At 37.5% G+C, this 11,923-nt stretch overlaps 1 protein-coding gene across 2 annotated transcripts in view; it reads right to left on the reverse strand.

The window, feature by feature from the left end:
• Positions 1-11,923, reverse strand: part of VPS8 (VPS8 subunit of CORVET complex) — a 298,981-nt gene that overhangs the window by 127,854 nt on the left and 159,204 nt on the right. For both annotated transcript variants that reach the window (XM_027109813.1, XM_027109805.1), the window contains 2 exons: positions 7,406-7,495; positions 2,621-2,667 (listed from right to left, as the gene is read on the reverse strand). In XM_027109813.1, the coding sequence (XP_026965614.1) occupies positions 2,621-2,667; positions 7,406-7,495 (137 nt within the window). The remainder of the gene's footprint in view (positions 1-2,620; positions 2,668-7,405; positions 7,496-11,923) is intronic.

Here is an 11,923-nt window from a genome sequence, read left to right on the forward strand (position 1 = left end):
GTGTGTGTGTGTGTGTGTGTGTGTGTGTGTGTGTGTGTGTGTGTGTGAGAAATTTGGACAGATATCAAGGCTGATCACATATTGAGGGTGAGGATTCTAGCTAAACTGACTTAGCAGGATTCTTGCTAAAAACAGACTCTACAAAAACAGAGATGGAAGCCCAAGGTCAGACCTAGTGGAGCAGAGGGCTCAGAGGAGGCTGACTAAAGTTTGGTCAAGGGGAGAATCTCTGTCAACTCTTCATTTCTCTAGGCTAAAGCAGAGCTGGCCATTTAGCTGTTGTCAAGAGCGAGGACATTCCGGGTCATATTGCTTTTGGGAGAGAGGGAAGAGTCAGGACTGTGGGTGCACTGCTTCTCTCTGAAGTAGGTGAGAGAGGGCCTTGCAGCTGAACTGATATAACAGAAAGGAATAATGGGTGACAAGTTAACTTAGAGTTAATTATCCTGGGCTGGAGTTAGTTTAGGGAGATAAAATACACTGAGTAAATGTAAAATTATTCGTGGTTTGCTAGTGAACAAAACAACTTTCATAGTACTTCTAAAGGATCTTACCTATAACATATTTACAATCTAGGTATAGGTAATAACAGAGCAAGACTTTCCATGGAAGGCCTCTGATACTCTTGTGATTTGCCATTTTTATTACTGTGAAGTTTAACTAAATTCAATATCAAAGCAAATGACTATATTGATATTTATATTACCTAATACTTTTTCTTAATTAAAAAAATTAAGATTTGGTCACCATTGTCTTCTGTACTTTGTTACATGTGAGAAAAGGTCGAGTTCAAAGATGAGCTTCTCTGTCCTTCCAGCCTGAGTCTCTCCAGGTAGGATGGATGGAGAACAAGGACCTGGTTAAAATAAATTATCCTAGGGGAAGAGGAGTCAGGTCCTAAGAGAATGGATCTGACACTGGAGGAAGCAAAAGAGGAACAGAAGGAATTTTGCTATGGGAAAAAAGGTACAGGGGCTCCAGAGAAAGGGCTGGGCCCTCCTTCCTCTTCCATCTAGCTCAGTCCTCCTCGGCCCCCTCCCCCTTCTCTCAGCTCCACCCCCAGCTCCCCCATCCTTCTCTCAGCTCTCTTCCTTCCCTCTTACCCCTAACCCTAATTCTAAGGTATCTCCTAGTTAATTCTAGGGGTAGACTAGGGCCCAAACTGGATCTGAGGGAAGTACAAATGATTCATAAAAATAAAAATAGATGTCTAGCTTCAGTAATTTCTGAGAACAGGGAATTAAAGCACAGATACTTTGAAAAGGTATTGAACTGAAGTTCAGGAGGGTATGTAGTCAGACTGCTCTTCTCAACATCTGCATATGCACATCTGTATGACTAAATTTAAATGAACCGTGGCCTGCTTAAGGTTTAAATGACTGAAATTTCAAAAAATTATTACAATCCACAAAACTCCTGGTATTTAGGTATTTAAAAATAGCACAGAATACTAGAATAACCAAAACTTTCTATTTTTATAATATTATCTCTAAAGTAAGTATATGACCATTTCCAATGGCTAGTGTACATTTTAATGCAACTTAAAAATTTGTATGTGTGATGTGAAAGCTATGTCACCCTGGAATATTACATTTAGGCCAGCGATGCTTAACTCTAGAAGTATATCACAATGATTCTGTGGGGTTGGGGCCAGGCAACTATATTTTTTTAAATTTCTTAGGTTATTCTGACACACAATTCTGGTTAAGAGTGACTGTCTTAGAGGATGTTAAATACTACACTCAGCTCCCAGTGTACTCCACGTTGTCACAGGAAGACGTTAAGATCTCACATATGGAGCTACTTTGCTAACAAATCCATTACTAATTTCATCATCTCCTTGGGTTAGTTTTTATTTGATGAGTACTACAGCAGCACTTAAAAAAACATTTAAACTTTCCTTCTCACACCTCCAGGAAAGTTATTTAAAACTAAACAATTCAAATAAAAGTTTAAAAGGTAATACAGGGCTTCCCTGGTGGTGCAGTGGTTGAGAGTTCGCCTGCTGATGCAGGGGACATGGGTTCGTGCCCCGGTCCGGGAAGATCCCACATGCCGCGGAGCGGCTGGGCCCGTGAGCCATGGTCACTGAACCTGCGCGTCCAGAGCCTGTGCTCCGCAACGGGAGAGGCCCCAACAGTGAGAGGCCCGCGTACCGCAAAAAAAAATAATAATAATAATTAAAATAAAATAAAATAAAAGGTAATACATTTAGAGGTGGGCTGGGAACTAGGTGTTTACTTTGAAAAGTAAAGCTATCAATCTACAGCATGGAAAAAGGAATCAGAAGGAGTGATGCTACCAGAGACAGCGGAAGCTAGATGGTCATCAAACTCTTCCTGAAACATGTCCTCATGGCACACCTTCATTATTTTCTTTACACTGATAACAACTCATCATGTATGCTCATGTTCAAATGGAAACAAAAGTATTCCTTCAAGATGTAATCAATTTTCCAATCATGTATTTAGAATAATCTCTGTAACTATTACTCCTGCTAATATTAAAAATCAAGAGCTGACTATACTATTTGGATATCATGAGCCAGTTTCTTCAACTCAATTTATTTCCTTTGATTTCTCATCTATGTATTATGAAAAACTAAATTTTATTAACATACCTTGGGTCAAGAAGACTCCTCAAAAATTTGAAAAGCAAAACCTGGTTCTGAAGAGAAAAACAATAAAAAATACAATTAAATATTAAAACGAATTCTTCAAACTATGCCATGGTAAATAACTCTAGAATATCCCTTTAAAAAGCACACACGCATATGACTACTTCCATTATGCCCTCTGTACAGATCTAAGGAATTCTAAAGAACCATTTGGAGGTCATTTTCTCTCAGTAATTCTAATCATTGTCACATACTCAATTCTGAGGGTAGAAGAAATTCAAACACCTTGGTTATTGGTACCCCACCCCTGCCAAAAAAAAAAAAAGGCCCTCTATTGAGACAAATCCCTTAACAGTTCCCAGCATGAAGACCCTTGGAATGGCAGGTGCTCTGAACTGCTCTGGCTGCAATGACGGGTACACACTGCCTCACCTGGTCCTCCTTGTGACAACAGCCAACTGTGAGACAGTTAATCTAGGTGGGGTGGGAAGCTGAGGCCAAAACAACAACCAGTACCAAAAAAGCTCATTAACTCCTCAATATAATCAACTACAGAAGAGATGGCAAACAGGTTAGCAACTAATATGCAAAAGGTCTGGCTTCTGTTTCTTCCACTTTTTAGCTATGTGACTTTGTGTAAGTCACTGACTCTCGTAAGCCATTTGGTTTACTTATGTGAAAAAGAGAACACCAATATCTTCTCTTCCTCCTGCATAGGACAGAGGTGAGAATTAAGTGAGATAAATCTTAGAATACTCTATGAATATTAATAATGTTTCTAAGTTCTTAAGAAAGCTAAGCAAAAATTATTATAGTTTCGTTTTCCTTTTTTCTTTATTTTTTGACACATTCTACTTCACCTATAAAAAGCAGGGGATCTCAAAACCAAAAAGGATTAGTGTCATTTAGAATATAACATTTTAAATATATTTATCAGTCTTTGATTTTCTATCTTTTTCCTGGCCTATCACTTTGTTTTATTTTACATGGCTTTCCTTCTGGTTATACCTTAATATTCTGGCTTATTTTTCATTTCAAGAATTCTGAAAATAATTGGTCAGAGCCATATTTCTTGCCATCAAAAGTGAAGGTAATTTATAAAATTTGTGTGGGATTCTTATACAATCAATAAAGCTCTGCAATAAAAAAATATTTCATTTCTTTAAAAGGAATGTGTAAGACTCCACAAATAGTCCATGGTCAAGAGCCACCTTTTTTGTGTGTGTAAATTATTTCAGCTTTTATATATTTGTCTAATGAATGACAATTATATTCATTTACCTAGCCTCTCTACCTCTAAATATTTTAAAGCCTGTAGGAAAAAGAAAATCCTGCAATGGATAATCTTACATTTTTTTAAAAAAATGTAGATCTAGTTTTGTTTTGTTTTTTAATATTTATTTATTTATTTGGCTGTGCCAGGTCTTAGTTGTAGCATGCAAGATCTTCATCGTCACATGCGGGATCTTTAGTTGCAGCATGAGGGCTCTTAGTTGCGGCATGCGGGATCTAGTTCTCTGACCAGGGATTGAACCTGGGCCCCCTGCGTTGGGAGCAAGAAGTCTTAACCACTGGACCACCAGGGAAGTCCAATAATCTTATATTTTAAATGACAATAACATCACTATAGACAAGAAGATTCATCAAAATTGCTGACTTTTAAAAGGCAGAGATGCTCTGTGGGTTGAGAGTAGTTTTAGCAGAAATGTACCCCCCTCACTAGAATGGACTGGATGACCCTCCATGTACTTCCTCAGGATCCTGGGCAGTCCTCTATCATCATTCAAGTCAAACTATTCTACAATTATCTTTTGGCTTATCTGTCTTCTTGAGCACAGGGATACATTTACAGTTGACCCTTGAAGAGCACAGATTTGAACTGAGTGGGCTGACTTACACGTGAATTTTTTTCAGTAAGTATATTGGAAAAAATTTGGAAGATTTGCAACAATTTGAAAAAACCTGCAGGCTAACCACATAGCTCAGCAACAGTGAAAAAATTAAGAAAAAGTTAGGTATGTCATGAATGCATAAAATATACGTAGATACTAGTCTATCCTTACATAGGCATGAGTGATAATAAATATAAAATATGCCTCTCTCTCTCCCCCTCTCTAGTAATTGGAGAAACTGCATGTCAACCCACCATCACATGTGTTTTTTTAAAAAAGTAACAATGTTTCCAATACTGTATCATGAATATGACTGTAATACTGTATGCTATAAAAATTTTATAGCAATTCACTCATTGGTGTATACATTAGGCTACTGTGAAGCAATCATATCAATTACACTAGACTACCATAGAGCAAACATTTGCTTTTTCATTATCAATGTATGAATTGTTATACCTGTAAATAAATACAAATTTCTTTTTCACATCTTTTCATTTTTGATGTCTAGTGTTAGTAATATGTATAACAGTACTTTGTTTAAGACAATATTGATATGGGTACTGACAGACAGATGATTCATCTTATAAAAAGATGACATAAATGTACAGTATTGATAAGTTTACTTCAGTACTGTAAATGTATTTTCTCTTCCTTATGATTTTAATAATATTTCCTTTCTCTAATTCACGTATTCTAAGAATACAGTATATAATACATATAACATACAAAGCATGTGTTAATTGACCGTTTCTGTTATTGGTAAGGCTTCCAGCCAACAGTAGGCTATTAGTAGTTAAGCTTTTGGTTAAGTCAAAAGTTATACAAGGATTTTTGACTGCACTGGGGTTGGCACCCCTAACCCCCGCATTGTTCAAGGGTCAACTGTATATGTTTTTGTATCCTTAGCACTTTATCGTGGTTTTGGCCCACAGCAGGTACATAAATATTTATTGAATTAGTGGATGAGTCCTTATCTTGATTTAATGGACTTCATCATGCTGGACAACCAACCCTACATCTGGGAGTCGTTTTTAACTCCACCCATCACATTCAACTAATTTCCAAGCCCTATACATTTTATTTCACAAACGTATCCTCGACCTGTCCTCTCCACTGCCACTGCTTTCATCCTGTCCTCACTGTTTTTTGCCGAGACCTTTTGCCTTCCAACTGGTCTAACTGTTCTCTCCTCCATCTGCTCTCTTTGCCAGTCCATTCTCCATACTACAGAATTAATTTTCTATAAAATGAATCTAATGGTATAATTCCTTTGCTTAAAAAACTTCAGTAATTCTCCAGCGCACAGAAGATATAGCATAATTTTTTAGCATTACATATAAGATTGTTCAATATCAGCCCCAAAAGTCTATTTCCCAGTCTCTATACTTTTAACTCCTTCCCTCCAATATACCTTTGTAAGCTTAATCTGATGCTTCTTCCAACATCGTCTTTACCACATCATCCTCTGAATATGCATGTTGCTTCCAGACTTCATCAAGTCTTTACATACCCAGAACCCTTTATCTAGAATGCCCTTCCCAATTCTCTGCCTAGAAGACTGATACCAATTATTCAAGACCCAGTTCAGGCATATGTGGGAACTCTTGTCTGCTTCTCTCACACAGTCTGTCACTCTCTCCTCTTATTCCTACAGCACTTTTTTACATATGTCTGGTGCAGAGCTTATAACACTGTGCTGTGGTTATATAAGTGCTTCTCTGTTCCACAGGAAAAATTAAGAAAAAGACTGTATTCTTATTTGTGCCCCCTAGAGCCTACTATACTGTGGGGTACAGAGTGGCACCACGGTACTGTGTAAATGAATGAATTCCACATCTCTGTCTCATGTCAGCTGCCTCCCACTCATTGCTTTGGTTTCCTTCTTGCATACCTAACCCCTACTATTACTGCTACTTGAGGACTCTGGGTTGTGCTACATGTTCCTGTCTTTGTCCTATTCCCTATCTCTATCACTTGTGGCCATAATGGTAATAAGCAAAGCTCACTACTAGCACTGCCACAGTAGTGACAAGTGAAATACTAGGTCCATTAAATAGTACTTCAAACTGAGCATCTCAATATTCAGCATTAATATACCTGTATTCTAGCTAAGATTGTCCGAGAAAAATTCTAAATAGTCAGCATTGGGACTTCCCTGGTGGCTCAGTGGTGAAGAATCCACCTGACAATGCAGGGGACATGGGTTCGAGCCCTAGTCTGGGAAGATCCCACATGCCCCAGAGCAACTAAGCCCATGTGCCACAACTACTGAGCCCAAGTGCCACAGCTACTGAAGCCCACGGACCTAGAGCCTGTGCTCTGCAACAAGAAAAACCACCGCAATGAGAAGCCCGCGCGCCGCAACGAAGAGTAGCCCCCGCTCGCCGCAACTAGAGGAAGCCCGCACGCAGCAACAAAGACCCAACGCAGCCAAAAATAAATAAATAAACAATAAAATAAATTTTAAAAAATAGTCAGCATTAACCCAGTAGGAAGATGACAAATGTCTGAATAAATAACATGAACCCTGAAGAGAATATGGTTGCAGTCACTATAGCAAAAGATATGGAGAGGTGGGGGGATGGGGGGAGAGGACCCTCTGTGGATTATGATTTCTAGGTAACCACAGGTTGTATTTCCAAAAATATTTCTGTGATGTTAATATTTGTTGTGCACAAAGATGAACTCCCTCATTTCTAGACTCAGAGCTTATCACACAATTGCTTCCAAATACACACACACACACACACACACACACACACAATGTGTACAAAATGCTATTAAAAGACAACTATCAACTGAAGAAATCACTATAGTCAAAAGTTCTTAGGTGGATATTCAATAATTGCCTCTCCACTAGATGTTTCTTCCCAGTATATTTTGTGAAGTTTACCTGAAGTTTTTTAATGACTGTTTCAATCTGTTCAGAAAAGTGAGTAGCAACCAGCTCTGCAGCTTTACAGGGCTTCAGGGACACAAGCTCCTGTAATGAAAGAAAAATATAAAATAATCTTCAATGTTAAAGTTAAATAGAATTTCCACAGATGTGAAATATGATCACCTACTTCAATATTTTCATGAGCTTCTACACTGCATTTCAGGAAACCTCAATAAAGCGCCACAATTTAAAGACATATTGCAAATGAGTAAAATTAGAAAAGCATCATGTAAAAAATCAGATTTTGATATGAAAGGTAATTCAGAATTCTTAGAAAATGAAAGCACTAAAATTCTGGATTTAGGCCATGATATCTACAGGATGAATGGAAGGAACAAAAGCTTCCCGAATTCTCTGCCAGTGAATTTACCCTTGAGCTTAAAGTAATAACTTAAAGAAATGGAAAAAAAAAGAACATAGCTGTAATTTCTCTAGCTAAGAATTCTAAAACTTTACCTCTGATGCCTGGTAGATTTTGAAACCAGAGGTGTCTTAAGAAATCAACTTCAGGTCATAAGTCTTAAATGAGACTAAGAGGTTGACCACTGTTAGTAAGACCTATTTCTGTCAAATCTAAGACTTCCAACCTGCCCTCTCCTGAACTTTCCTAGACACTACAGGCTTTCCTTTTCTTCTTGAAACTCTCTTCTTGGTTTCTGTGATCCTATTCTACCTTTTCAATTGCATGTTCCATGGCTAAAATGCCAAGACTGGCTATAGATCAACATATTATATTGTCAAATAAAAATAAGACAAGTTATTGTGATGGCAACATTTGTGATATGTATCTAATAATTTTGTGTTAGTATGTGCATATTAATAATACTTAGCTGACACAAGTTCCTGTAGTTCAAACTACTTTTATACAATACATCTCAAAACAGAGAAGGCACAACTAATCAATATCACATATGAAAAGGGGGATATTACTACTGATCTTCAGGCATTAAAAAGATAAGAAACTATTATGAATTAATTTATGTTGAAGATTTAAATATTTAGTCGAAATGGATAAATTCCTAGAAAAATATAATTTAATAAACTGATGTAAGAAATAGAAAACAAGGGCTTCCCTGGTGGTGCATTGCTTAAGAATCCACCTGCCAATGCAGGGGACATGGGTTCGAGCCCTGGTCCGGGAAGATCCCACATGCCGCAGAGCAACTAAGCCTGTGCACCACAACTACGGTGCCTGTGCTCTAGAGCCAGCGTGCCACAACTACTGAAGCCTGTGTGCCTAGAGCCTGTGTTCGGCAACAAGAGAAGCCACTGCAATGAGAAGCCCGCGCACTGCAACAAAGAGCAGCCCCTGCTCACCGCAACTAGAGAAAGCCTGTGTGCAGCAACAAGGACCCAATGCAGCCAAAAAGAAATAAATAAAAGAAATAAATTTTTAAAAAAAGAAATAGAAAACATGCATTGATTTTTAACCACTAAAGAAACTGAATGAATAGTCAAAAATCTTCCCATATGAAACACTACAGGCCCAAATAGCTTCACTAGTAAGTGCCCAGCAATCATTTAAGGAAGAAATAATTCCACTACCAATTAATCTCTTACAGAGAATAGAAAAAAGGAAGCTACTTCAGCTCACTGTATAAGGCTAGCAAAATTTTGATACCTAAACTCAGTAGAACAACATAAGAAAGGAAAGGAAAATTATAGATCAGTCTTAATTGTGAACACTAATAAATAAAAAAAAATCCAACAATATACAAAAAAGAAAATATATCAGATTCAAGTTGCATTTACCCATAGAATTCAAGGCTGATTTAATATCAATAAAATTTATGACAAAAATAGAATAAGGGAGAAAAGATGATAAAATTCATTCATGAGAAAACTGTCAGCATAGTAGAAACAGAAGACTTCCATAAAAATCTTTACAGTAAACATTGTACATGTTAGAAATAAAATTTTTAAAATATCATTAATAGGCTTCCCAGGTGGCACTGTGGTTGGGAGTCTGCCTGCCAATGCAGGGGACATGGGTTTGAGCCCTGGTCTGAGAAGATCCCACATGCCACGGAGCAGCTAAGCCTGTGTGCCACAACTACTGAGCCTGCACTCTAGAGCCTGCGAGCCACAACTACTGAGCCCGCGTGCTACAACTATTGAAGCCTGCACACCTAGAGACCATGCTCCGCAACAAGAGAAGCCACCACAACGAGAAGCCCACACACCGCAATGAGAGAGTAGCCCCCGCTCGCTGCAACTAGAGAAAACCCGCGTGCAGCAACGAAGACCCAAAGCAGTCATAAATAAATAAATAAAATAAATTTAAATAAATAAACAAAAATAAAAATATCATTAACAATAGCACTGTTATGCTAAAATATATGAAGTTGTGACAGTAAATCTAACAGTAGATGAAAAGTCTCTACAGAAGAAATTATAAAACTTTATAGAAAGTTATTCAATAAACGGTTACACCAAATGGTCATAAGGTGGAAGACTCACAATGTAAAGATGTCAATTAAATTAAAAATGATTGAAAGATTCAATGTAATCCTTGTCAGAATCATAAGGTTAGAAATTTCTTTTGGTGGAACTTGACAAGCTGATTCTAAAATGAATTTGGAAGTAAACAGCCAATACTCTCTGAAAAAACATTAAGACTTATAAAACCACAATATTTCAAGTAGTGTGGTACATGTAGAGACAAAGACCAATCAAACAGAAGAGAGCCCAGAAAGAGACAAAACACAGAGATCCTTGGTATACTTATGATAAGGTAGCACTGCTGAGCTTTTAAAACAATTGTTGCTAGCACATAGATCAATGGAACAGGACAGAAAGCCCAGAAATAAACCCACGCACTTATGGTCAATTAAACTACAACCAAGGAGGGAAGAATACACAATGGAGAAAAGACAGTCTCTTCAGTAACTGGTGCTGGGAAAACTGGACAGCTACATGTAAACGAATGAACATAGACAATTCTCTAATACCATATACAAAATAAACTCAAAATGGATTAAAGACCTAAATGTAAGACCAGATACTATAAAACTCCTATAGGAAAACATAGACAGAACACTCTTTGACATAAATCATAGCAATATTTTTTTGGAGCTATCTCCTAGAGTAATGGGAACAAAAGCAAAAATAAACAAATGGGACCTAATCAAACTTACAGACTTTTGAACAGCAAAGGAAACCATAAACAAAATGAAAAGACAACTTACAGAATGGGAGAAAATATCTGCAAATGATGTGACCAAAAAGGGACTGATTTCCAAACAGCTCATACAGCTCAATATAAAAAAAAATTGAAAAATGGGCAGGAGACCTAAATAGACATTTCTCCACAGAAGACATACAGATGGCCAGCAGGCATATGAAAAGATGTTCAACATGGCTAATTATTAGAAAAATGCAAATCAAAACCACAGTGAGGTATCACCTCACAGATCAGAATGGCCATCACCAAAAAGTCTACAAATAGTAAATGCTGGAGAGGGTGTGGAAAAAAAGGAACCTCCTACACTGTTGGTGGGAATGTAAATTGGTGCAGCCATTATGGAAAACAGTATGGAGTTTCCTCAAAAAACTGAAATTAGAACTACCATATGATCCAGCAATCCCACACCTAAGCATATACCCAGAAAAAATGAAAACTCGAATTCAAAAAGATACACGCACCCCAATGTTCATAGCAGCACTATTTACAATAGTCAAGACATGGAAGCAACCTAAACGTCCACAGACAGATGAATGGATAAAGAAGATGTGGTATATATATACAGTGGAATATTACTCAGCCATAAAAAAGAATGAAATAATGCCATTTGCAGCAACATGGATGGACCTAGAGATTATAATACTAAGTGAAGTAAGTCAGACAGAGAAAGACAAATATCATATATCACTTGTATGTGGTATCTGAAAAAAAATACAAAGGAATTTATTTACAAAACAGAAATAGATTCACATACATACATTGGAAACAAACATACATACATAGAGAACAAACTTATGGAAGGGGGGAGGGATAAATTAGGGATTTTGGATAAACAGATATATACTACTATATATAAGATAAATAACAAGGACCGACTATATAGCATAGGGAACTATATTCAAATATAGTTTATATATTCAAATATATTAAAATATCTTGTAATAACCTATAATGGAAAAGAATCTGAAAAAGAAAAATATATATATATGTATAACTGAATCACTTTGCTGTACACCTAAAACATTGTAAATCAACTATACTTCAATTTTTAAAAAGGAGGAAAAAAGGAAAAAAAACTTGCTGGAGAACTGGGCATCCATATTTTAAAAAATTAATTGGGGGGCTTCCCTGGTGGCGCAGTGGTTGAGAGTCTGCCTGCCGATGCAGTGGGCGTGGGTTCATGCCCCGGTCAGGGAAGATCCCGCGTGCCGCGGGGCGGCTGGGCCTGTGAGCCATGGCCGCTGAGCCTGCGCGTCCGGAGCCTGTGCTCCACAACGGGAGAGGCCACA

The sequence above is a fragment of the Aethalodelphis obliquidens genome, unplaced genomic scaffold (assembly GCF_003676395.1).
Source record: "Aethalodelphis obliquidens isolate GAN/ISIS:26980383/991018 unplaced genomic scaffold, ASM367639v1 scaffold1, whole genome shotgun sequence".
In the NCBI taxonomy this organism is placed as follows: Eukaryota; Metazoa; Chordata; class Mammalia; order Artiodactyla; family Delphinidae; genus Aethalodelphis; species Aethalodelphis obliquidens.